Here is a 27,385-nt window from a genome sequence, read left to right as displayed (position 1 = left end):
ATTATTAACATTTTGGGCATTCATATATTCTGGTGATCTTAAATTTTTATTTCATAAACAGGTCTCTCCTTAAAAGTCTGTTACATTTGGGCTTGTGATATTTTGGCACCTGGCTTTTCAGGAACAGTGTTATGAAAAATAGCACCAATTCGTCAATAAATTCTTTACATAGTATTGCTGTACACATGGCATAAACAAAATATATGAGTGCATGACGTAGTATATAAAGGTTGTATTGGCACAAGTTTGGATGAGCTGTATAATTAATTCAGGGTTTCACTACTCACAAGTAATGAAGCCATCTCAAGCTCCAGCCAATAAAACCTTCGGGGCGGCTGTATCACACCATCACATATTTCCCCTGAATGTAAGTTTTGCCACATGACAGGAAACTGAACATTAAAACAGCCATGCAATGGGCCAAACTCTGCCCTCAGATATGTATGTGTAACTGCTATTTCTCCAAAGACTAAATGTACCCAGAGATTCTACACAAGGGTATCAGATACCAAAATAGCAGCAACAACTGCTGTATCTCATACTATCAGGTAGTATCTGATACTATCACATGGCAACTGTAGTTGAATGCTGACTGTAGGGATAAACATGGTATGTATTTATTCAAATGTTTGTGCTGATTTCAGTGGGCTCATGGATGCAGAAATCTGCAACATCATACCTGCCAGAAAGTTGTGTGGTGTGCGTGCACAAATATTCTTAGGACTCCATTATTTGGAAGTGAAATGCCTACTACACACATGAAAGGAGATCATCCTCACTGAGGACTAAGTCCATGGTGAGTTTGATAAAGAAACTGGTTATCAGTTAATCAAGCACAATGAAGAGTCTGAATATTTTGGCTCTCTTTTCTTTCACACTCATCTCCAAACAGGCAAAAGCCATTTTACTTAACTAGAAAAAAAAACCCCTACACCATAAGAGAAGGCAATAGATAATTATCAGGCAGAATGAACTGAGACACAGATTCAGCAGTCCATCCTATTCAGCAGAGCACTCAACCTTGTGGTTAACTTAGAGCATGTGCTTAAGCCCCACTGATTTCAATGGGACTTACCCTCTGGCCCCAGGTCCAGCAAAGGATTTTAACAGGTGCTTAAATGACCTGCCTAAATTAATACAATTCAGTTGAAATGTTAGGATTAGAATCCAGGAGATCTGACACCTTGTCCCCTGCTCTAGACCTCTGTCTTCTGCCTATGAACGAGTATTTCACTAGCTCAGAACAAGAGCTCAACTCCTCCCCCGACCCCAGTCTGAGGAGGCAAAACATTTTGTTGTTCCACCAGCAAACAAAAAAAAAACAAGACAGAAAAAGCACAAAGCTCCTTACAGTCAGAGAATCCCCCAGGGCTGCTATCACTTGCACATCAGCTGGTTTGAGGGCATGCACTGTAAGGCAAAGAGATGCAGTTAAACCTGGACAGGGAACAGAACCATGCTTTCCCATCACTGCTAAATATAAATTATTCCACTATGTATTTGTGTATTTACCCGCATTTTTTGTATTTTTATTTTTGCAATGCCCAGATAATGAAACAGGAGACTTCTTCAGCTCGTCTTGCCGGGGTTGAGCAGTCACATGGAGTTAGCAACAAGTTCTTACTGCTTAAGACCACTGACAAAATCGGGAAGAGCAAGGAGCGAGTCACGCCACATTGCTGGAGGCCAGTGACCAACCTCCAGTGTTATGGAGACCAGAATGAGGATAGGGTGATTCACTATTACAGAGCAGGGGCATTGACAGTAACTGCTGCAACAAGGCAGAGCAGAGTATGAAAAAAGGCACAACGCTCAAAAAAAGCTGAATACTACCAGGTATCGGACCACAAACTATGGAGTCCTGCTTCCAAATCCACTGCCCCAAGCACTAGACCACTCGATTTATAGGATGTGTCAGCCCTTAAATTTTGCACAGTGCAGGAGTTATCTGCTGTAAATAAGTTAACTGCAATCACTTTGTCTGACTAGTCCCTACAAGGATGATTTGGCATCATAACTCTTAACTAGCTATAGAAAGTAATGTCCTTGCTTGGCGTAATTTTTCCACAGTCCAATAATTATTTAAGCACAATTGAACGAAACATTCCTTGAGATGCTGTTGAAAGAAAGAGAGAAAGAGAGAAAGAGAGAAAGAGAGAAAGAAAGAATCTCCTACCCCAAGCAGACCAGGTTACCTGAAGTTGGAGAAGAGCTGGATGGAGCCCTGTCCTCACACAGAAGCTGGCTCCCATAATTCTAAAGGAAGAGAAGACAGGCAAAAGGAACAGAATAATGTTAGACCAGGAAACATAGTATCAGCCAACGTAATAAATCATATCCCTGTTTGTCTGTAATTAATCAGGCAGACGTTGGCCACTGAATTCAATCGGTCACACTCAGGGCATGTCTACACTTGAAACTTGTTGTGGTTATGTGTGTCTGTTAAGTGACTGGCAATAACTCTAGTGGGAGCAGTGCCTACCACTTTGTTAAGCCACGATTAAGGTAGCTTTCTCTGGTATTATTGCAGCTGCACAGCACAGCAGTGTTAGAAAATAAGTGCTCAGTGTTATGGTCAGCCATCCCACAGTGCACTGCTCTGCTGCTGTGCTGTATGCATTCTAGCATTTTTTTGGGCCGTGCTTTGTGCAATGCCTACTGGCAGACAATAGAATTCTGGGGCTTGAGGTCAAACTGCATAATTCTCATAATTCCTGCCTGTTTATTCCCATGATCCAACTGTTTTTTTGAGAGCCAGCCATTCCCCTTTTCAAAGCACTGCCAGGCAGCATAGAGAAACATTGTCGAGGCAGCAAAACACCTACATGAGAGCTTAGTATGAAAATGTATGAGGCTATTGCCATCTGGAAGCTTGCCACCCCAATTGCTACCAGTCAGTAGCTAACCAGTTTGATGCAGGTAAATCAGCTGTTGGGGCTTTTGTCATAGAGGTGTCACCTGCTATCAAGAAGATTCTGCTCCCCAGGTCACAAGACTGGGCAATGCAGAGGAGGTTATTAATGGGTTTGCACAGTTGGGGTTTTGAACTCTACTGGGACTTTTGATGGGATCCATGTGCCGCTCCCGTCCTCCATATCAGGCTTCAGCGTTCATCAACTGAAAGGGATATTTCTCCATGGTGCTACAAACCTGTTTGGTCACCATGAAAGGGTCACGAATACAAATGTAGAGTGGTCTGGAAAGGTTCATGTTGCCAGGACCTTTAGAAACTCTAGCCTATTTTCTGCAATGAGAAATAGAACTTCTGCTCCATGAACTCTATGGACACTGATGGTGTTGCCATTTTTCTACTCATGCAGGGAGACCCATCTTACCCACTGCTTCCCTGGCTTATGAAGCTTTTTACTTGACACGTGGTTAAGCAAAAGAAATTGTAACTATACCCTGGGCAGCTTCAGAATGATAATGGAATGTGCATTTGGAAGCCTGAAAGGTAGATGGAAGATTCTGACATTGAGACTGATGAGAAACATCCTGGTACAGTAGCTGCTTGCTGTGTTTTGCACAACCTTTGTGACAGCAAGGAAGAGAGCCTCGTACATGGATAGGAGCTGGAGGTGGGCAGACTTACAAAACAAAAATTTTGGTCAGATAAGAGGTCTCTACAAAATGACGCAGCTACTCATGGGCACAGAGTGGAGGACACACTGTGCTCATACTCTGAGTCGAGGGGCCACTTGTGAAGAATGTACATGCTTTTGTATAAGGCATTTATCAGGATTACTGTTCATGTCTTCTGTATGTGTACTGGTAGAAGGATTTAATTATACTTGAAGTGCGTACAGCAGTTTATGGGCATTTTGAGTACATTTTATGTGTGCCTTGTAAAATAGGGCTTGTTTTGATGTTATTGTTCATGTGGATTTTATGACACTGATGCTGGACATTTCAGTGAATGATTCAAGACTCAACTATGACCATAAAGACATTTTCAATTCTATTTAATCAATACACCAAGTTGAACTTGATTGAACATTCATAAAGCTGTGCAAAATTAGACACTTTCAGGGCCATGTGCTTCAGAGGTTTGATTGCCTCTTCATCCACAGCAGATGTGTCTGCTGTGCTGGCCATTTGCCTGTCCTCTCTTTTCCCCCTTCCTCACGTTAATGGAAAGAGGAAAAAACGAACATTTATCCAAATTGTAGTCTCCATTGTGAGAGTGATAAAATGTTGCTTTTTCCTTGATTTTGGAATTTTATTCCCACAGGCTCTTTCCAGTCTTGGCGGAGCTTGGCAATCATTAGAAGTTTGCAATCTTCCAGGTTTGTGTAGGCATATAGTGGGAGAAGGTGGCTATGTGTGGGGGGTAGGTGGGGACGAGGGAGGGGAGAGGAAACTTTGGGGAAGGGTTAATAAATGTCAGGTGGGTTGTGTGGGATGGCTAGCTAAAACAGGGCGCAGTAGAGTTAAGCGAATAATTGCATGTGCACATCTGCAGGCTATCCACACTTTGGAGGATGCTACCCTGAGCATGTTCCCAAAAGGCAGAGAAGTTTGCCCATTGTCTTTTTGAACAGAAACCAAGGAAGATATGCCAGGCGGCTGTTTGCCGGGATGGTGCCCCAAAACTGGCGCAGGAGTGGAAGGAAACCACGAGTTATATGGACAGTTCCCAGAGAGCTGCTCTGCTGTGCAATCTCCATGCCAAGCCAAAGAGTGCTCTATTTTTAAATGTCTTGTTTTTAACACCTACAGTTGAGCATACAGTACTCCGCAAAATTCATAGAGTTCTACCTTAACAGTGGGGGGAGGGAGGGTGATTTACAGCAAGTGCCTTACAGTCTTGCTTTTTTGAAAACGTTTGTAGTGTGAGTTAGGCTATTTACCTTCTACCTCATGCGGGCTCAAGGCTGAAGGCATTAGTGACATTGTGAGCCAGACACATAACTTCTGATTTTCTGTTATGTGCTGCTACAATAAAAGAGCTTGTCCTTCAAAGAGCCTCATGGAGGCACTGCATGGATTAACCACTGGGGGAGTGGGGCAGGAGGAAGAGGCCAACAAGCAGTGTGTTTGACAGGGAGGGGGTGCCGTGGGAGACAAGACTAAGTGATGTGTGTGCGCGTTTGCATAGTCATAGGAAAAAAGGCCGGGAGAGTTTCTACTGTCGCTGGCAGGGCTGCCATTTTGAGTGGTGGATATGGGGAGGGGATTAAAAACCCAAGAGGCAGAGAGAAGGTAGATCAACATGGCAGTGCCCTTACAGGATCCTCAGCTAAGTTGTTTAACTCCCTCTCTGTACAGCTGTATTTTAATATATCATTCAGTACTTACTGGAAATGGGCCCCTCCCTAGTTTAGGGTTCAGGCTGATCCTCTGGCTGTGATTCACGGGAAGAGGTAACCTGGATATCCGTGACTGTCTACTTGGGGTTCATGGGTCAACCAGGGAGTCCACACAATGCAGAGGTTGGGTGTAGTATCTCCAGCATGTGGTCCAGCTCCTCATGGATCCAGCAGACTGTGCTAGCTCTCCCGGGGGTTCTGTTACACGTAGCGTTCCTATAGTCCAGCCACAGCTCATCTGCCTTACTGCGGTCCTGGAGAGCCCCCCTCTTTTACATTTGTCTTGCTGGCAACTGCTTGGGGCGGCAAAATTGGTAGAGCCGCCCCTGCTTGCAGACCTATGCTGTGTGACAGCCTTTCAGATGGGCCTGATCATATTCATCTCCCAAGAAGGCAATGAAGTCCAGGATTTTAGTATTGGTCCACAGTGAAGCATGAAGCATGACTGCTGAATAATCCGGAGTATGCCACGGATATGTGAACTCCACTGGAGCTGGAATTGCCAAGGACAGCACCTCGCTGCATGCCAGGATTGAAACAGGAATGTTCAGGATGACTAGACAGACCAACACAGGTAGCTGGCAAAGCAGTGTGGGATTCTAGTAGGTAGACATGGTAGATGTGCACCAGTTGTTTCGGGATGGAGATGTATCCGCACCTACTCGGTTGTGGGTAAACTCATCCTGCATCTCAGCAAACCCACTTCTAAAGTGTGCTTATTAATGTGTGTTAAAAAGGCCAGATGATTCACAAGAAAATAGCGTGTGTGTGGATGCAAGGCACTTTTTAATGTGAGATAACACAAGTCAAACAATACATTTGAAATGTAGAGGAGCCTTTAGTTTTATTCAGATTGGAAAAGCAATCCTGGCTGATTAATGTGGTATCTGAATACATGCAGCTGTGGTTGGTGATGCAAGCCTTTTCCACAGCCCTAGAGCTACCTTCCTTTTTTTGTACCCTTAGCCTCCTAAATGCCTTCAGTGATCAATGATTGTGCAGACTCTACCTGATCTGGTTCCTGTGCTGGGGTCGGCTTAGAAGATGATGGTAGCGGTGTTGTTATGTCTGGCGTAGTTTGGTTGGGATACGTATAATTGCTGTTCCTGTACGTCCTAAGGAATGACTCAGCCTATGAAATAAGGAAATGTGAGTCAACATGAAGCTGCAGAAGAATATATGGAGATATCTGTTCCCCAGCCACCAATTCAAATATGCCTATAGACCATTAAAATTACTGCATATTCTTATTCTCAGGAATTAAAAAGGGCCCTGCCCTTCTCTAACTGGTTTTGCAGACATATTTATGAGCCATAGAAATAAGGAAACATCTGAAATATATGGGTAATGTTATGATAACTACACACACATGCTCTTGGACACTCTCAGCGCCCTTTACCAGTTTGACTAACATCTGATTATTATAGCAAAGGCTGTTAAACGTTCTGGACCAGCTGGTGTCAGGGTAGCAGTACTGATTTCAGTGGGGCTATGCGGACTGACACCAGCCGAGAATCCGACCCTTCACTTTCCCCATTGATGCTGTTTGAAGTGTGAAAAATAAATACTCAGCTTGGATGGTGAAGTTAGACTGGACACAAATCTGACATCAGGAATCATAACATTCAGAAACCAGTAGGAAAACACTTCAATCTTTCTGGTCACTCAATAACAGACCTAAAAGTGGCAATTCTTCAACAAAAGAAACTTTAAAACCAGACTCCAACGTGAAGCTGCAGAACTGGAATTAATTTGCAAACTGGAGGCCTGAATAGAGACTGGGAGCAGCTGGGTCATTACAAAACCTAAACTTAATTTCCCCAATACTAATTTCTGACTATTGTTACTCATACCTTCTTGTCAACTGTCTATAACGGGCCACTCTCTTATCACTTCAAAAAGTTATTTTTCCTCCCTTGGTATCCTGCTGTTAATTGATTTATCTCGTTAGACTGACCTCACACTTGGTAAAGCAACCCCCATCCTTTCATGTATTTATACCTGCTCCTGCATTTTCACTCCATGCATCTGATGAAGGGGGTTCTAACCCACGAAAGCTCATGCCCAAATAAATTTGTTAGTCTCTAGTCTCTCTTGTAAGCCACAAGGACTCCTCATTCTTTTTGCTGATACAGACTAACACGGCTACTGCTCTGAAATCTTAGACTGGCCTGTTTAAGCAGGTTTGATTTCCAGCTTTTATGCACTAACATAAAGCTGCTGTCTTTGTGCCAGCCTGTGAGGGCACGGGTGCCAGGAGTTTTCCTCCCTCTTGCAGTCCACTCTCATTGGGAAGCATATATGTCCTAGGTGCTAACTACCCAAAAGGAGGAAGGAAGAGAGAGGACAGGGAGCATCCAGCACCCTCTCCAAGGTAGTGGAGCTACTGCTCTGGAACGCACTGCACAAGAAACCCTGCTTCACAAATGAGCAATGAGGCATGTGGCACGTGCATGAATATTTTTCAACCTACCTGACTTGGACATTTGAGAGTGATCACCGTTTCAAGAAAATGTGCGTCTGTCTTGTTCCCAAGGGGTTCCAACTGCACGGCAGAAAGAAAACATGGGAGAGAAGAAATAAAATGAGATCGAGAAGGGAAGATCATGAACAGCTGAATATTATCAGCCTATGGAAACAAGTAGAACAGCAAGAAAATTTGCTATGTACTGTATCTCTCTATGTTGAAATAGCAGCTCAACCCACAAAACTCAGGGCCCCAGGATTTTATCAGATTTAAAACATATTAAATTGGCTACTTTCCATATTACGTATGTAGCATGCATGATGCAATATCCCACATTTTGATCATCTCTTGGTGCAGGGTCCTAGGTGCTTACGAGACTATACCCCAGGATATATTCTTTGACACAGCCAGTTTGTGTCCAGGTGACTTTACATTACAAAGGGAAATACTGCCCACCTGTAGGAAACACAATTCTGTTCTCAACAGAAGAAGGGTGGTTCAGCAGCTACATAGTGGGTCATTGTTCTTTGCTGCAAAAGGACAGGGTGGAGAAGACAGAGACAGAGACTGATATCTTCTGCAGTCTTACCATGTTGTTCCACAAGGCACGAGCAGCCAGGGAATGAGTCTTCTGGTGAAAGTGGAAACAGTCTGGGGCAAAATACGAGCTGTCGGGCAACCCCTCCTGGGGAAAGAGACAGGTACTGTTACAAGAGGGGTAAGCAGTGATGAGCTGCCAAAATCTTAACAACGGGTTCCCTCCTCACCCCACGAGGGGGTCGTTGCCCACCCCCGCCCCCCGGGACTCCTGCCCCATCCAACCCCCCCGCATTCCTTGATGCCCCCCTCAGGACCCCTACCCCATCCACCCCCTCCCCTGTCCCGTACTGCCCCCAGAACCGGGCAGGAGGTTCTCGTGGGCCACCGTAGTGGGTGCCCACCCCATCCCTAAGAGCCAGAGGCACCTGCCGGGGGCGAGGTGGGGAGTCCTGGCGGTGCTTACCTGGGGCAGCTCCCAGGAAGCATCCAGCAGGTCCCTCTGGCTCCTAGGGGCGGGGGAGCGTAGCTGAGGGGGAGCAGCCACCTCAGAAGCAAGCAGCGGCTTCCCGCTCAGGCCCAGGGAGGCGGAGGTGAGCTCAGGCGGGGGGGGGGGGGGCGGGAAGGGGAACCTCCCCACCCCAGCTCACCTCTGCCACCCTTGGCCTGAGTGTGAAGCCACCACCTGCTTCTCCGTCCCCTCCCCCAGCTTCCTGTGAATCAGCTGTTCGGCGGGAAGCCTGGGAGGGCTGAGAAGCAGGCGGCGGCTTCACGCTCAGGCCGAGGGTGGCGGAGGTGAGCTGGGGTGGGGAGGTTCCCCTGCGCCTCCCCTCCCCCCCCCCGCCTGAGCTCCCCTCCACCTCCCTGGGCCTGAGGGGGAAGCCGCCGCTTGCTTCTTAGCCTGTCCCGGCTTCCCGCGCAAACAGCTGATTCGCAGGAAGCCTGGGGGCGGGGCAGAGAAGCAGAGCGGGGTGGCACGTTCAGGAGAGGAGGCGGAGCGGAGGTGAGCTGGGGCTGGGAGTTGCCGGTGGGTGCTCTGCACCCACCAAATTTTCCCCTTGGATGCTCCAGGGCTGGAGCACCCGTGGAGTCGGCGCCTTAGGCGTCTCTTTTGGCCAGTGGTTAAATTTAGAAGCCCTTTTAGAACCCTTGCGGAACAACCGGTTCGAAAAGGGCTTCTAAATTTAACAATCGGTCCTAGCGAACCGGTGCGAATCGGCTCCAGCTCACCACTGGGGGTAAGTATATGACCAAAAATGCCAGCATATGATGTATTATCACATTCTTCTTCCAACAAAAACTCCGTTACCCCAGACCTTGAAAATAGTCTTGAGGGCCTCTGAGAACAAGGCAGTTACCATCCTGGGCCAGACCAAGCCATTAACTTAGAACTAAAGAGTACTGTAGCACTTTTACAAATATGATTAAAACTTACAACTAATACAATTTGCCATGTCTGAGGCCAAGGTTACATGGGCACTCAGCAGTATTACCAACAATCTTTATCCCCTCCAAAAACATTTCCCGCTGCTTTGGATCATGGCTCACTTGAACTGGACAAACTAACAAAGCAGAATACCGAGGGCCAAATTTAGAGTTGGTATAAGGGGTTCAAGTTTAATGATCCAGAGGAGTTGTACCAGGTCTGGATCTGGCTCACGGTTTTTTACCTCAGTCTTTGGAATGGTCACTTCCTGCAGAAATGGCTGCACGACCACTGTGAAATCTTCCTTGGTGTCATACCTTCCACTTTCAACTAATTGGTGGGTTTCCTCCTAAAGAAGGCAGAACAATCACTCACTGCTCCTTTTCTTCCATTCTGCTTATTAGGCCCCAGGCTGACCCTCCTGCAGAAGTCTCATCATCTGAACATGCAAAACCTGAAACCAAGGGCGACTCCCTTCTTGTACAAGTTAGTGAGTCATGAGCTTCTTGAAACATTGGCTTGCAAAAACCCAAATTAGAAAACTACTCATTTGATGTTCCTTATCAGAAAGGCACCATAGAGGCTGCAGATGACCTACTGCTCAAAAGCCAGCTGACTGACCTAGGGAGACCCCCACTTTAATAGGATTTCCCATCATGGGGTACCAGGGATTTTTCTTGAACCACTTAAAATGCTTTCAGTTCAGCTGTCCTCCATCACAAGAGTTCTTTCTTGAACTACCAGTGCTCCGCAATTTAATCCAATTTCCCAGCAAGAGGAGTATCCAGAACTGCTGCTTCAACGGAATCTCTGATCCGTCTGAAAGAGCCACTCTGTTTTAGCACCTTTCTGAATCACATTTTAAAGATCTTGAGCAGCAGATCTGCCCCTATTCCTTGCCTGATCCTCACCTGCCCCCTCCAACTCAATTCAGAGTGACTTCTATGAATCTGCAGCTGACTAATGTGAGCACAATTTGTGCCCCATATCTGGTAGTTTCTAGGCTTTGACAGGTCCCTGGGTCAGTCACTTCAAGCATTATCACTGCTAGAAAAATTTATTATTCCCAGAAGAACAAAGGGAGACTGCTGCTAAAAAAGAAGAACAAAAGGATTATTAAGCAATTCTCTGCTAAATCTCTTAATACTTTCCTCTGCCTTACCTGATACCTTCTATTAAAAGACTCTAGCATCTTAGTTTCAGTGGAATTGTCATCATAGTTCAATACACAAGGACACAGATTCCTGCAGGAAGAAAGTGATATTTTATTTTTGTGCTGCAATCTACTGGGTTTTTTCCCCTGAAAACAGGTACAAGAACCCAAAGGGTAATGGACTCCTCCAAAGGTGAATTGTTGTGAAAGGCTCATCCATGATAACATTGATTCCAATATCTAGGTCTTCCCAATAAATATGGACACACTGAAGTTTAAGCACATTTATTAGGGATAGATGCATTCATGTAAGGTGAGGAGATTGTTACTGTGCCAGATATGCCACTGTGGGCCAAATTCTGCGCAGCCCCATTCACTTCAGAGGGATTGCACAGATATAATTAAGAGCAAAATTTCTATAGACTTGCTCCAGTTTCCCCCTCACCTGTATCTATCTCCCCTCATCCATTGCTGGCCCTGTCAGTAACTCCTTGCAATCTCACCCCTGCTGCTCCTATCACCTGGCAACACCTCTACTCCCCATTTCATTACAAATCTCCGCAGAAAACATCTCTTTTCTCCCTCTATCATGTCACTACAGTGAAGAACATCAGAAAGAGTAGCTTACTCTAACACTGGAAAAAGAACTTTGGCAGAAAAAGGAAAAAGATACAATCCCTAAAGCTAATCTCTCCCCCTCTCTCTATTTATAATTATAAACAAATAAATAATGCTTCACTATAGTGTCTACCTAGAACCTTGCCCAAGCCCTTCTCCTGCTACAGATTTAAAGAAACAGCACATGTATGCTCACTTAGCCTATATGTCCTAATAAAGAGGAGCCAAGACAGAGATAAATTATTTACCTCTACAGGGCATTCTGGGATACAGTTCAAAAGACATAGTACAAAGTTGTATTTTGAAATGTAGGTCAGTAACATGCCATTCATGAGCCTTCTACACTGTGCCTATTTAAACCTCTGTATACCTGGCTCACTGCCAGACCTCTAAATCCCCTTGCTGCCAGAGAGACCCAAATGTACTACAGCAGGACATTTGGTTAGGATGGGAAGGTAAAAGATATATTTCTGAGGGATCAGAGAAACTCAGCTCTAATCTCACAGGCTCTCATCCTGGCCTTGTCCTAGTGATTAGGATCTTGTGATAAGCTTGTACTTTGTTAAAGGGAAACTGCAGCAAAATAGAGACGATATTCTAAGCCAACAGCACTCAGTCTGTAAGAGCTGCTTTGTCACTGACAGTCAGAGAGCCGCTAAATCACAGCAAAATGCTGTGTCATCATGTTCCTTCTGTGAAACTCCACTCAGTGAACAACAGGGCCCTTCCGATCTTTCCCACCACCTTATCGTGTCAGAGTGATGTCCTCAGGGACGCAGCTGAAATGAATAGAACAGGGATTGCTACTGAGGGTGCTGAGCACAGACCAATCTTGTGGTTCTCCAGCTCTCGGGCTGTCACGGCTTGTGCTGCATAGTGTCAACACACAGGGCCTCCCTAAATCCTGGCCTGGCCACTAATGGAAATGGCTACTAACTACACTACAGAGAAGGAACCTCCTTTCTTTCCCCACATCTCCTGGTTACTCAGTATATGCATACAGGGAGAGAAAGATCTCCTACTCTCCCCACTGCTGGAAGCAACATAATGAGTAACTAAACATCCCACAAATGTAATTGAAAGACTAATTAACAATCCAGCTAACAACCACCAGTTGGTGAGAGACAGCTAATGTAGGTTAGGGCTCAAAGAATGTAGCTCACACTGGAACATATGTGAAAGCAAAAGACTTTGAAAGGTAAATTCTGCAATTTAAATAAAACTGGGTTAACGTAATCAGCTTTTTAAAACTCTCATTTTAATAATTTTGAAAATTAGCTGCCTTTGTCAAACAATGTAATGCTGATCTGTGTGTGCTAGCTCTTAATCAATTTTGCAGTTGGAAGTCTAATTTGCTGTTGTATAATTAAAATGGCAGTTCCATCAGCAGTAGTCCAAGCTGGAGACAGTGAAAGAGAGACAGGTATTTTTAAACACTGCTTTGAAAATATAATCTATACTGTGTATGTATTTTATATTCACACAGGAAAATAGTACTTAGTTATCTGAAATATTGTAATCCTTTTCCTTCAAGGGGAAGGCTTCCACTGAAGATCTTACAGCTTTTCCTGAATACGGGTGAGAGCTGGAACATAAGTCTGTCAAACCTCATGATTAGCCTTGGGCAGTTAATGGTCTTCTCCTGGTACAAATCCCGGAGGGTTACTATATGAAATACTGTCACCAGATTGACAAATGCCCGAGGAACCTGCCAAGAGAATAAACAAAGTCAAAGCTCACAGAGAACAGTAGTGCCACCCCTGCTCTTCCGAGCACAGGCAAGCAGGTCAGGGGCTGGTCAGATTTTTTGTTGCTAATATAACATGTACCTTAATCTGCTGATCCAAACAACCTTTACTATTTCCACTAGAGGTTTGCAGTGGGCTGGCTGAGTATTAATCTCAACAGGAAATCCTAAATTGGGTTTGTTCTACCTTAAATACAGAGCTGCAGCCCCTGAGACGCATGATTCTAACAAGGCCAGATCCCAAAACGGCTGCTCTCTTGAGGCAAGCGTCTGATATCCTCACTCATGCTGAGGAGCCCCGTACTCCATGAATAGTCCCATTAGCTTCAACTAGGAAAAGGATATCAGAATATGTCCCTTAATAAAAATAATAGGGGCTGTGCTGTACAGTGAGTGGGCAGATATGCTACTGCTAGGCATAGTTACATGATTGTCATGAAATACCATATATTTGTCAATATATTTACATTACTTGACTCCCAACACATCAGGTGGAATTCCAGTCCCCGCAATCACCATTCTTTCTGTAAAATACTTCCTTAAATTCTTCCTACAGATTAGAGCAGCGGTTCTCAAACTGTGGGTCATGACCCCATTTTAATGGGATTGCCAGGACTGGTGTTAGACTTGCTGGGGCCTGGGGCTGAAGACTAAGCCCCACTGCCCGGGGTCAAAATCCAAGGGCTTCAGCCCTGGGCAGCAGGGCTCAGGTTATAGCCCTTCCTCCCCAGCACTGAAGCCCTTGTGCTTTGGCTTTGGCCCCCCGATCTGGGGTCGCGGGGCTTGGCCGGGCTCAGGCTTCAGTCCCCGGTCCTGGTGTTGTGTAGTAATTTTTGTTGTCAGAAGGGGGTCACGGCACAATGAAATTTGAGAACCCCTGGATTAGAGATTACTCTATGAAACATCTACACATGCAGAAGTAACCACTGAAGCTCAAGAAATTTGTCTTTCCTATTGGACCCCTCTCCCTAGGCTAGCAGTAAAGATTTCTTTTTACCTCTCTGTGAAGTATGTCCAAAGCTATTTTTATATAGTTGATGAAGTTATCAGGAGAAAAATGCACCTGTTGAAACAAAGGGTTGAATTTAGTTCTGGGCATTGTTTCCTCAGGCATATACAGAAGCTACTAGCTGACTCTTAGACCACAGTGATTGGACTCTTGGTTCAGGGTACATTGGCACAACATGTAGCCCTGGAGCATCTCTGCTTCCCCAGTTCCCTTCTTGAGTATCATCATAGGAAAGAAGGATTTGGCCACCATCAGAGGCCATTCACTGAGCCAGTTCCACTGGGCTTACTGATAAGATGTCACAACTTCCTCCACATTCACTATCAGGTAGTATCAGAAGCACAGCTGTCCCATCACTAAGACTTTCATCAATGGAGGTCAGTCTGAAGAAACATTCTTCTCATATAATAGAAAATACTTTAATATTTTACAAGTCAGGTGTGTGGGCTATTAGCAACTTGACTCCCATTTAGTCCTTGAGTTCCATGAAATCTCAGTTGCAAGTACATCCCATGCAGAAAATTGTACCGGACAAACAGAGAAATTAGTGTGAGATAAAGTCTATTAGGTCACCTTGTCCATTTCCCTCTGCCAGGGCAAGATTTCCCTCTACAATATACTTGAATAGCTCTGTTAATTGTATCAAGTAATTGGGCCTTTACCCCTTCTTTTATGAGATTACGGAATAGTCTAATAAGACCTTATTGTTAAAAGTGTTTCCACCCCCATCACATGATATTCACCCTTAATTCTGCTTGGCTCAATTTCATCCCATTGTTCCTAATGACACCCCCTTAGTCCACTCTATAAATCCAGACAACACACTCATTTCCCTTATGTATTTCCTGTTTCTCTGCTCACCAAGCCACATTCTAGTTTGTAACATAAAGGAAACATCATGTTCCTCTGAATGGAAGAGGAGGCTCCCACCCTCCTGCACAGACCCCTGCCACCTTGTGTTTCAGTTCAGATGCAGAATGTTAGTAAGTCATTGTGTTTGCTCTCTTTCTTTCATGGATACTTTACAGTCTTTATTTTCCTTTATCTGAAATCAGTCATCTAGAATGGAAAGCACACATTGTGCTCTTAGTGTACAGGGAAAACAACAAGGTACCACCACTGTGTGAGAGGTGCATAGAGGAGGCTGGACATTAATCAGGAGTTTGCCATGAACTGTGGATAGAACCTCTCTCATGTCCATGTATCTCATAGTATACACATCATGTTGGACTCTGGCAGCATGCGGGGGGGAAAAAAGATATAGCTGGTAAGATGAAATGGGGAATATTCTTGACAGTTTATTATCTTATCTATGTATGGAAAGAACTAACTTGATCAACAGAAAGTTATCTTAGTTTGTAGCAAAATAAAGTAGTTACAATAAAACAATCAGTAGCCGTTCTTAACAGTATTACATTACTTTATCTCAATCTCAGGTTGAATGACCGTCAAGTCTCAGAAGAATGCTGAGAGCTGTCCATATGCGGCCTAGCCAGTTTGGTCCATTAAATCTACCTAGCTGAGCTCCACTATTCCACTCTCCAAAATGTACCAAATAACAATGACATTTCAAGTTCACATAAGAGACAGATCTAAGATCCCTCGTGACTTACTGGATCGTTGCAGAATTTGCACAGGTCATTTCCTCCTATCAAGAGTGTTATGAGCTTCCAGTCTTCCTGGAAATTTATTTTCTGTATTCAGGGGAAAAAATAAAATAAAATAAAATAAAATAAATAAAAAAGATAAGATAAGATAGATAAGGAAAAAATTGCCCTGCAACAAGTTAAAAGAGAATTATGTTTATCTTTGGGGCATGGACTATGTCTTTCTGTGTGTCTGTACAGCATCTAGCACAATGGAGTTCTGGTCATGGCTGAGGGGCTTTGAGCACTATGGTGACAGATGTGATGCGATGGAATCATGGAATATTCAAAGTCTGCTGTTCAATTTTATTTTATGTATCTTTATGAGCTTGTTAGTGATTGTATTCCTGGCTAAATGGATAAGTAAATTTCCTGCAGGAACTAAAAGCAATGGAGGGTAATTAATGCAAATCTCCATTAGAAACAATACAGATAAAAAGTCAGTTAAGTTTACCCTGAGGAAGAGACACCACTGGTATGACCTGGTTCAAAACACACAAAGGGCTTGAATCTGTATAGAATGGCAGCCCTGACCTGGGGAGAGTCAGACACTATCAAGAACTGACAGGCATAAGACTGTGACCACAGACACAGGCCCTGCAGAAGACCTGAAGTATTTTTAGATCTTCCAGGTCTCCATGTGGAAGATGGGTGACCACCTACTAAGCTAGGCATGTGTAGAAGCTGTTTATTGTTTTTAAGATATGCTTTCTCTGAATTGCAGCCGTGTTAGTCTGTATTCGCAAAAAGAAAAGTACTTGTGGCACCTTAGAGACTAACAAATTTATTTGAGCATAAGCTTTCATGAGCTACAGCTCACTTCATCGGCTCACGAAAGCTTATGCTCAAATAAATTTGTTAGTCTCTAAGGTGCCACAAGAACTCCTTTTGTCTGACTTGTTTTTGTTCTGAATAAAACAAACTTTGTGATAACTGGCTGGTCACTGGCTAACCCTGTCATTCTCTCAGGGAATACAGCTGCAGGTCAGGTCTGCTGAGGTGATCACAGTCAATTGAAAAGGTCTGCAATGTAAGGTCCCGGTCTGGCAGGAGGGAAGAACAGGACAACACTCCAAGAAAGTGATGGCTGGAGGCAACTGCTGTGGGAACTCAGACTATGTCTTCACTGCAAAGAAGTTGGGTTTTTTTTTAAACCACAGGATAACTAACATGTTGGCTATCCTGCTGTAAAATTCCAGTGGAGACAAGATGCTATAGCTGTATTGTGAATTAAGCTCTACAAAGTCAACCACCAGCTGGGGTATCGCGTAGACCAAGTTGCCTAACTTCTTAATGGTAAAAACTTGTCTCCACTAGGATTTTACAGCAAGGTAAGTAGCGTGCATTAGTTATCTCACTGTAAAAAACCCCTTTATGTAAAGAAGACAAAAAGCCCAACTTGATGGTATGCTGAAACATACACTGCACAGAGGGATGTTGCATTCTATTCACTTTATCACTGCCCTACCCATAGATTTCTGCCTGACATCTACTGTTGATCTGTTGTGCTGTTAGAGACTAATGACCCAAGACAGCTGCATTATACTTAAAGATATTCATGCCAGCCAAAACTCACCGTATCATTCTTCATCAGGTCCACCAGTCTCCTCACCTGCGAAGGGACATTCCTAAATATTAAAAAAGAAGAAGTCGACCGATGAACACTTCATGATAAATAGGGCATTGAGAAAAGCAGATGAATGAGCAGAGTCCATGAAAACCCATTCAAACAACGTGGTATTGAACTGAAGACTCCAGTTGCAGCTTTTATTGGACTAAATATAGTTACAGAAATAAGCCACATCTGGAGTTGGAGAAACAGTGAAGAAACATTTAGCATCCATCAGGCATCTGGCACTGTGGGTGCTGTGTGAAGGCTACATAGTGCACCATCCCCGATGGAAGAGAGAAATACATTAGAATCGACTTTGGGGTGGGACTGGCCTATTGTAATTCAGCATATTTGAAGGTTTTAGCTTTAAGAGGATGGTTCCTGGTCAGGCAGAAGGTTACCCATGCCAAAGGACCTCAAATAGCAGTGTGTGTGAGTTTAAGACTAGAGTTGAGTCATACCCTCCCTGGACTATTGGTGGCTGGAAGTGCCACTGTGAGATTGCCTTGCATCATCCCTGCCGATGACCAGTGCTGTTAGAAAAATGACAATGAGCTGTGATAGAGAGAGAGAGAAATCCAGCCCCTTTCAATGGGACGATGGGTCACTGTGAGCAGTGCAGGTTTAAGGGAATTTAAAAAATGGCCTCCCAGTGAATTGCATCCAGAAACAGTCTTTCATTTCTTGTAGTTACATCTTTTTTTAAAAAATCCCCTCTTTATACTTCGATTTTATTTTGTTTCAACCTACAGCCAACTGGAAGGATACAGCCGACCAGGATAATCTCTTTGAGTGATAGCAGCCATAGAGATCTCTCACTTACTGGGAGTTATCTACCTCTGTGAGATTACTGTTATAAGAAGTTATATGGCATCAACCTGCGCGGTACACACTGACATAAAAATAAATTCCAAAATCCGCCTCTGGGCAGAATAAAGGAACTACGAGCCCTTTGGATGTATTAATACAAACAAAGAACCTTTACAATAAGATGAGAAAGGGTTGACATGAATTTCACTGAAGACTGAACGTAGTCTAACTGGGTTCTATTCCAAACTCTGCCATGGCCTGACCTTCGGCAGCTCAACACCCTCTCTGTCCCTTAGTATCCCTGGGTGAAATCAGTGAAGTCATGGCAAAGCTCCCACTGATTTCAATGGGACCAGGATTTCTTCCACCCCCTCCTTCCACACATTCCTCTGTCAAGTGGGAATAACAATTTATTTCACCATAGGGCTATGAGGTTTCATTAGTCAATGTTTGTAAAGCACTTTGAGCTCCTTGGATGAAAGTGCTAGAGAAGGGCAAAATATTATATTGTTACTGCTAAGATTTCCTTTACTATGATTAGGAAAGCCACACTGGCCCTTGGCAAATTTCTTAGCTGTCAGACTAGAGATGAAGTATGGAGGACGAGTTTGGGTTCTACACATCTTTATTGGCCACGTTTGCAAAATCAAACATTAGGAGTGTCTACATTCCATTTTATGTCTAAACCTACTGACATTTGGAGCATTCACAGACCTGTAAGAACATTCCAGGTTTGGCACTTCTCTAATTGGAACTTAAAAAAAAAATCTACTCCCCATTAAAAAAAAAAAAAAAAAGTATTTATCTGTCCTCACTTACTCAGAGCAAGCTCCTGACACGGCCTGATTCAGGAAGGCATTATGTGAGTTCTCCTTCCCTGTGCCAATGGAGTAGCCTTGAAGGGAAGGATTAAACTCACGAAGAATATCTGGAAAAGAAGAGACCCATGAAATGCAACTTAATTCAGTGGCTAATGAGATGGAGCCAAAACCAGAACTTGCCCCAGAAGGACTTTAGCAGATCCCAGTTAATAACTTGAAGGTAGTCGTTAATATATTGTGGGTGCAAAAATCTCACCACTCAATTATTGTTTCACCTCCAGATTACTCAGTTTAATGAATTCAGATGTCTATTTCAACTGGTTGCACAACATGGGCAGTATGCCCGGCAATGTCATTTTGATCAGTTTGCTGAGTAATACAAGACTATGTAATATTAATCAAGTTACAAACTCTTACATACTCACTGTAAATTTAGAGATGGGTTTGGATATGTCCAAACTTCCCAGATCTTCAGAGTTGTTAAAAACCAAAGTGCTAATCTGGATCTGAATTTTGTAAATGGATCTTATCTTTTATAGTGAACTGAAAACCTTCCAAATCCAATCACCCTTGAACATTCAGGCATATGAACTCCAAATCTTGCAGCATAGCTCTATTTAAGATTTTTTTTTTAATGGGCAAAGGAGAAAAGTTAAGTAAGTATTCTCTATAGTCTAAGGACTGAGACAATTTGATTCATCCATTCCAAAAGTACCTCAGACAGAATAATATACTGAGAATAATATTGAACCATCCAAAATCCCAGGGAATTACAAAACATACTGTTATGTCATGCACAGCAAATTACTGTGGTGGCTGTTAAGCAAAGTTTATTCACCACTGGATAATGAATGCAAAGTGATTGAGTGTGCCGTGCTGCAAAATTGCAAACCTTTCTTCATGTCTGTTCTTTAAATTATTAAACAGCTCAAAAAATATGCCAACGTTAGGGAAACAGGTACTTACTTGTTAGTGTCGTGACTGTGGTTATGTTTTCATCTCCTCCAATACTGTTATATGAAAATAAACAAGCAAAAATATTTCAAAAATTTTAGTCAACAGTATTTACTTTCTAAGGTATTGGAATAAGTAATAGAGCGTCCCCTAACGGTGTTTCTATGCGTATATACATATACACAGACGAAGAAAATTACAGGCTGCGATCCTTATTGTTGGTTATAAAATTTGTTAAAGACGGACTCTCTGTGCATGCCTCACATTGTACGTTTGCCACAAGAAAATCAAAGGTGACATGTAAACAGAATGTCAAAGTCTTTTAAGTGAAAGAAATGAGAGAATTTTAAACACTGAATGTAGTTTCCACCATTTCTGCTATAGTGTTCCCCTTTAAAATCTATACAATTATCCTTTGTGAGTTATTATCATGACTATAGTATTCATACTATGCCTGTATACTGGTAATGTTAGTAAATAGGTAACACTGTAAAGACAGTAAAACCTCAGAGTTACCAACACCATAGTTATGAACTGACCAGGCAACCACACACCTCATTTGGAAGCGGAAGTATGCAGACAGCTGCAGAGACCCCCCGCCAAAAAAATTTAAAAAAAATTAAAGAAAGGCAAATACAGTGCCGTACATGTTAAATGTAAGCTACTAAAAAAAAAAAAAAAAAAAGGGAAAGTTTTAAAAAAAAGATTTGACAAGGTCCATTTCTGTGCTTGTTCATTTAAAATTAAGATGGCTAAAAGCAGCATTTTTCTTCTGCATAGTAAAGTTTCAAAGCTGTATTAACTCAATGTTCAGTTGTAAACTTTTGAAAGAGCAACTGTAACGTTTTGTTCAGAGTTACAAACAACCTCCATTCCCAAGGTGTTTGTAACTTTGAGGGTCTACTGGATTAAAGAGTGATCACTATATACATATATTTTTCTATTTCACTCAGTTTGAAGAAAGAAACTAGACTTGTCAGTTTCACTTTCTGTTTCTATACATTTACACTTTCTCCTGCACTAGTAATTCTTCTGTAATTCTGCTTCTAATAATGTGGAATGTTACATTATTAAAAAGTGTTTGTACTAAAAAAAAATTAGGGAGATCCATCTGTTATTAGATTTTTATAAAGATGTCCTTTTCAAATTCCTCCTTAAAAAATAAAGCCTAAAAAGTTGGGCCTATATTACTTGTACAGTGTTCCTTTAATCTGGAATGAGGGTATTTTAATACACTACACTAGTTGATATTTCTAATTACAAATGCACAAGTGAAAATGATGGGAAAAACATGCTGAGATTACAGTTAAAACATAAAAGTTTTCATAGTTACAAAAAATAGAGAATATTGTTATTCTCAATATGGCGCTTTTGAACTGTGTAGTAAATACCAGTGCCAGATGTAAAAGTCCAGGCCTATACGGATTGTATAATGTAGCTAGAGTGGGGAAAGGGTCAGGAGAAATATTGACCTTTTGTGGAGTGAGAGAAGCAATGGGGACCCAATTCTGCAGTCCATTTGCAGGTAGAACTCCCGTTGACTTCGCATGGGAGGTGTGCATATGCAAGGCTGGAGCTTTGGAATGAGGGCTGAAGTTTGTTCAAATGAATGAAAAATCTTATTCCCTATCAAGAATACAGACGTGAACAGGTGCCACTCCCAGCCTGCTTTAAAACAAAGTCCACACAGAGAGTGAAGCCAAACGCACTCCCCTCTTTGGATTTGGCTTTATCAACAAAGAAATGAATAAGAACAAAGTTTAGCTCAAGGCTCCTCCCCAAGCTGGGATGCTCCTTGGGAGTGCTCAGCCCACACCTTAGATCCTCTCAGGAGAGCACTTCCTTTATATTCAGAGGCAGGTGACTATCACCTGACCCAAGTCAGGAAAACCCACTTAACTATTTCCTAATAAGATCAACACCTACTAACTGAATAGGATAATTCAGGAAGACATTGTCAGTCTGTCACAACAAGCTCTCTCCAGTGTTTTCAGTAGTAATCTAGGGAGATTCTTATGCCAGACAAGAAGTGTATCTCAGCAGCCATAGGGCCCAGAGTTCAGACACCATGACAGTTTCCCCAAGCACAAAAACAAACATTTAGATGGGACAGAATTTTAGGGCACTCACCTCCAGGAGAGACCTCGGTATTGTGTCAGAACATCGAGAACATTGTTTGGTTTGGACCCTGCCCCATTACCTGCCTGTTACCAAGGGAAAGGGAGAGAGTGAACAGACCTTCCAGATAAAGCCATCCACTCTATCTGATCATAATGAAAGCAATTAGAAGGGGGGTTAATGAGCCACGCTACCCTCCAGATTCAGTATTTGTTCTTAAAAGGATTGAGGGTATTTCAGTTCCACACCACTGACTCATATCTAGCCTGTCTATTCTTGATGGGATGACGCAGAGGTGTTACCCACATTAGACATGATTGACTTCTAAGGGAAGTTAATTTAGAGCTTGTCAAAAATGGGAACTTTTTCAAGGACAATTTGTCCCTGTTTTTTGAAACTTTCCAAAACAGCTCTAAGTTCATTTAAGATAAAAGGAATAAATACACTGGCAGCACATGGCCCGGGACTCCTGCTGGTGGGGTGGGGTAGGCGGCAGCATGCAGCCCGGGACCCCTGCTGGTGCTGGGAGGGAGCCAGGTGGTGGTGCACAGCCTGGGACCCCTGGTGGTGCTGGGGGGAGAGAGTTGGTGGGGCTGGGAGGCTCCCTACCCAGCTCCACGTGTCCCTGCAGCTTCTAGTGGGAGGGAAGGCTAGGGAGGCTCCAGGTGCTGCCCCCGCCACGAGCTCCGGCTCCACAGCTCCCATTGTCTGGGAACCGCAGCCAATGGGAGCTGTGGGGGCGGTGCCTGTAGGCGGCAGACCGCAGAGCCCCTGGTCCCTCCAGCTAGGATCTGCAATGACATGCTAGCTGCTTTCGGGGAGCCTCCCCGCCAAGGTAAGTGCCACCCTGCACCCCAACCCCCTGCCCCAGCCCTGAGACCCCTCCCGTGACTCCGATGACCTCTGTGACAGACACGCAGCCTTAGTTATGAGTGTTAAAAGACCATTTTACACAACGTGCCAGACAAGAAGGAACTTTTGGGGCAAACAAAGTTGTGTGGATTTCCTAGGAAATACTCAAGGGAAGCAAGTGCAAATTCCCACCTCCAGACCCAAGCTATGGATGCTACACTCTGAGGAGAAAAGCACTGTCTGCTGATTGCTTATTTGCAGTCTCTGAATATCAAAGACACCAGCTGTATAAGGAAAATGCTAACCTATGCATAGAATCATAGGACTATAAGGGACCTTGAGAGGTCTTCTAGTTCAGTCCCCTGCACTTAAGGTAGGATTAAGTATTATCTAGACCGTCCCTGACAGGTGTTTGTCTTAAAAACCTCCAATAATGGAGATTCCACAGCCTCTCTAGGTAATTTGTTCCAGTGCTTAACTACCTTGACAGTTAGGAAGTTTTTCCTAATGTCCAACCTAAACCGCCCTTGCTGCAATTTAAGCCCATTGCTTCTTGTCCTGTGCTCAGAGGTTAACAAGAACATTTTTCTCCTTCTTCCTTGTAACAACCTTTTATATACTTGAAAATTTATGTCCCCCACCCCACAGTCATCTCTTCTCCAGACTAAACAACCCCATTTTTTTCAATCTTTCCTTGTGTTTTTTAGACCTTTAATCGTTTTTGTTGTTCTCCTCCAGACTTTCTTCAATTTGTCCCATCTTTCCTGAAATGTGGCACCCAGAACTGGACACAGTTTTCCAGTTGAGACCTTATCAGCATGGAGTAGAGCAGAAGAATTACTTCTTGTGTGCTTGTTCTGAGTAACAGCTGTTATGAACTTGTAACCACAGAAACACCTCTTGGTGGGGTTTGAAAGACAGATCACCTGCCAGAGTCCTTGTTGAGTTGGGAGTGATCACTAGTAAGTCTATTAGCATGAGTGCATGTCCTTGTATTGTTTGTAATATGTTTTCTCTGTATTGATTAATAATGAACGTGCTTGCTTAGAAAGGGCTGTGTGGTACCTTATAACTGTGGGCAATTACACTGCTTATAGCCTCTGAGGAGAAAGCAAAGCAGGCCTGCTTAGGCAGTCCGGCTTTTTGGGAAACTCACAGTGTAGGCAGTGAACCATGCAGCCTGGAACAACCCCAGTCAAGAGGAAGAGAATAACGGGTCTTCTTCCAAGAGAGGTGACAGCTGATGAACTGGGAGCCTAGAGTGGGTGCCCTTGCTAGACCATGGATGGGGCAATACAGTTGCCCTGAACTGTGACAGTTACAATCTGCCTGAACAAGAAGTCCTGCTTATTGTTCCACGGAGGTGCAGTATACACAACACCTGATCTATGTTACTTTGGCTCTTCAGTCATTGGGTCAAACACTGAGATGGTGCAAATGGGAGTAGCTTCATAGACTCCAATGGAACGATGCCAATTTATACCATCTGGAGAACTGGCACATTTTGTTTATGCTGCTTATTATTTGTTAGGAAGGTAAGTATCTAGGGATTTTAGCTATGAGCTGTAAAAACGTATGCAATTATAGCAAATTCACCCTGACCATTTTTATGTGATGTGCAGCATAATCCACCAGTTCTCTGTGTGCAGCATTCCTGTTGACTTAAATTGGAGTTCTGCACATAGAAAGATTAGACCTGTAAGATGATTAACAGTTATAGTTGGACCATGGTACAAGACAGCATGGAGAACACGAGTAGCCAAACAGAGCAAAACAGTGTTTGTACTATTCTCTTTCATTAGAATTCACATCTGTCCTCATATCATAGAATATCAGGGTTGGAAGGGACCTCAGGAGGTCATCTAGTCCAACTCCCTGCTCAAAGCAGGACCAATCCCCAATTTTTGCCCCAGTTCCCTAAATGGCCCCCTCAAGGATTGAACTCACAACCCTGGGTTTAGCAGGCCAATGCTCAAACCATTGAGCTATCCCTCCCCCCATATATCCCCCAACATATCATTCAGTTCAGCTATGGTTATCCAGTGATCTGCACTTACTGTGAGCGAGTCTCCCAGCGCACTAATCACTTTGATGTCTGCCGGCCTCAAACGGTGAACTAAGGAAAAAAAGATTGGGAGGAGAAGGGAAGTGTCAAATCACACTGTAGTGGAAGAACTTTTCTTTGGGATAAGTATGAAGCATTCTAGAGACTCCAGTTCAATAGTCATGTTAAGCCAGGTCATCATGCCAGGTCATCATGACCCTAGATGCTTCGAATGATAAATTGACAAATACTGGCATTGATCAGAATACTCAGCAGTTAGGAGGGCAGTCATTGGACCAAGTCTTGATCCCACTGCTGCAAACCAATTACAGTGAGAAGGCCAAGGGATTTCCCTCCACATCTATCCAAAGTAAGGTTTTTATTAAGCCCCAAGAAATGGACTGATGACAGGCACAGCTCCACTGACAGCAATGGTGCTTGGTATTGCTACAGCTTTTAAAAGGAAACCAAAATCCATCTGGGAGAGAAACACACAGAAGTCTTAAGATTCCAGGCTGGATCTGAAAAAGTATCACATATTTTCTCCTATTGTCTGGTTGTCATTTAACTTATCATTATAAGCCAGGTTTTCAAGCAAGCCATTCTTCCATTTAGGCAACAAAATAATAATTTTCAAGAGTTCAGCATGGTGAGTGCTGAGTTAAGCACTTTTGAAAATATGACCCACATTTAGGTGCCTGAATGAGAGCGGAGCTCTCTTGCAAATCTGACCCCCGTTGTGAGTTCTGAGCACTTGAAAATTCAACCCTGAGCTCTTTTGAAAAATCTGGCCTACATTTAGGCTTGGAAGGATTAGATCTTTATTGGTAAGTGTTGGTAAACGTCAATTTCACTGTACACAGAAACTGACAAAAGAAAATATTTTCATCAATAGTTGAAATTTACCAATAGGCAAAGGAAAAAAGGAGCTTGAGAACTTAAGAGTTTGAGTTAAGGATATTTACTTGGTACATTTTGATATGCGTTTTAACAGTTATAAAGCTTTAAATCTCACCATCTACTATAAAATAATTGTCTGATCCCCATCCCCATTGTCTGATTCCCCCTGCTGTGGTTTCCTACAACTGTGAAAATTTAAATGGATAAAAATAGGGGGTGAAATGCTTAAAACCCATAATTTTGCACAACTGTGAACATTTAAAATTCATAAAAATAGAAAAATGCTTTAAAATAAAGATATCTGTCTAAATAATAAAATAAAAGTCAAATTTTGCCATGCCTACCTATATTTCAATTTGTGATGTGAGACAAATAAAACTGAAAGAAGATTCTCATTTTAATATAAGGCAATGCACCAATATGCATATATTGACCTTGATACATTAAAAATCTTCTATATGCACAGCATTTGTTTTCCCTTCATCTGATTTATTTCTTGACTTCTTAAAAATGTGATATATATCCTGGGTCTATAACTGGCCTCTTTTTTAATTTATTTCTTTCATAATGAACCTTTACATAGAAAAGTTATCCATTAAAATATACTATACTGAAAAAAGAACACATAAAATTGTAATTGCCAAAGGAACAAAATAGATCACAGCAGTAAATTCTGAATTGCAGAACAACATTACAGGCTCCTGAAAGCGCTTTCGGTTCTGAACATAGGGGAAATTAAACTACCATTTCTCTTGCCCATGGTCAGCAGAACTAACTGTTAGATAGCACTACCATCCGCAATTATAGGCAGGCTGATGACTCCAAGGTATTTTACAGAGTGGACCATTCAATGTGATTAGTGAACTGTGACTTAGCTGGGAAGAGTACATCCAACTTAGATACAAACCTGACTGATATTAAGCCAACCAGATAATTTAACCAAAATTTGACTGAAGAGTCTTTCAATCTTATCTAAAGAACTCCCTCTGTGGCAAAGCAGGAACCATACTAGGAGTCTGCAATGATCCATTTCTCTTCTGTGTCTGCAGGGGAGCTCTCAAGAACACATTAAAGGTTAAGGTCAGAGAAACCTGTGATACCGGAAGCATCTGTCAGTAATTCACATCTACCTCTGAGAAAACTACCTGTAAGTAAAGGGATAAGGACTACAAAAACCAAAATGTTTCAAATATGTTTCCTTGAGCTTAGGCTGTTTAAACTGAAATAACGCTAAATATCTAATTTTTTTCATCATTTTTACTGTTTTATTTTAAATTTTTTGGAGATGGTGGTGGCATTTGCGGGTAAGCTGGGTTGTTAGATACCTAGGTGTTCCTTTACTTCCTTATCCTGTGCAACATT

General features: G+C 42.9%; 1 protein-coding gene across 5 annotated transcripts in view; it reads right to left on the bottom strand.

The window, feature by feature from the left end:
• Positions 1-27,385, bottom strand: part of PLB1 (phospholipase B1) — a 136,107-nt gene that overhangs the window by 67,673 nt on the left and 41,049 nt on the right. For all 5 annotated transcript variants that reach the window (XM_073338615.1, XM_073338612.1, XM_073338616.1 and 2 more), the window contains 15 exons: positions 25,137-25,195; positions 22,240-22,313; positions 20,122-20,165; positions 19,154-19,262; positions 17,489-17,540; positions 15,880-15,960; positions 14,255-14,320; positions 13,118-13,218; positions 10,902-10,983; positions 9,984-10,088; positions 8,366-8,461; positions 7,783-7,854; positions 6,319-6,441; positions 2,196-2,256; positions 1,352-1,410 (listed from right to left, as the gene is read on the bottom strand). In XM_073338615.1, the coding sequence (XP_073194716.1) occupies positions 1,352-1,410; positions 2,196-2,256; positions 6,319-6,441; positions 7,783-7,854; positions 8,366-8,461; positions 9,984-10,088; positions 10,902-10,983; positions 13,118-13,218; positions 14,255-14,320; positions 15,880-15,960; positions 17,489-17,540; positions 19,154-19,262; positions 20,122-20,165; positions 22,240-22,313; positions 25,137-25,195 (1,184 nt within the window). The remainder of the gene's footprint in view (positions 1-1,351; positions 1,411-2,195; positions 2,257-6,318; positions 6,442-7,782; positions 7,855-8,365; positions 8,462-9,983; positions 10,089-10,901; positions 10,984-13,117; positions 13,219-14,254; positions 14,321-15,879; positions 15,961-17,488; positions 17,541-19,153; positions 19,263-20,121; positions 20,166-22,239; positions 22,314-25,136; positions 25,196-27,385) is intronic.

The sequence above is a fragment of the Lepidochelys kempii genome, chromosome 3 (assembly GCF_965140265.1).
Source record: "Lepidochelys kempii isolate rLepKem1 chromosome 3, rLepKem1.hap2, whole genome shotgun sequence".
Lineage (NCBI taxonomy): Eukaryota > Metazoa > Chordata > Testudines > Cheloniidae > Lepidochelys > Lepidochelys kempii.
This window is presented reverse-complemented; position numbering and strand designations above follow the sequence as displayed.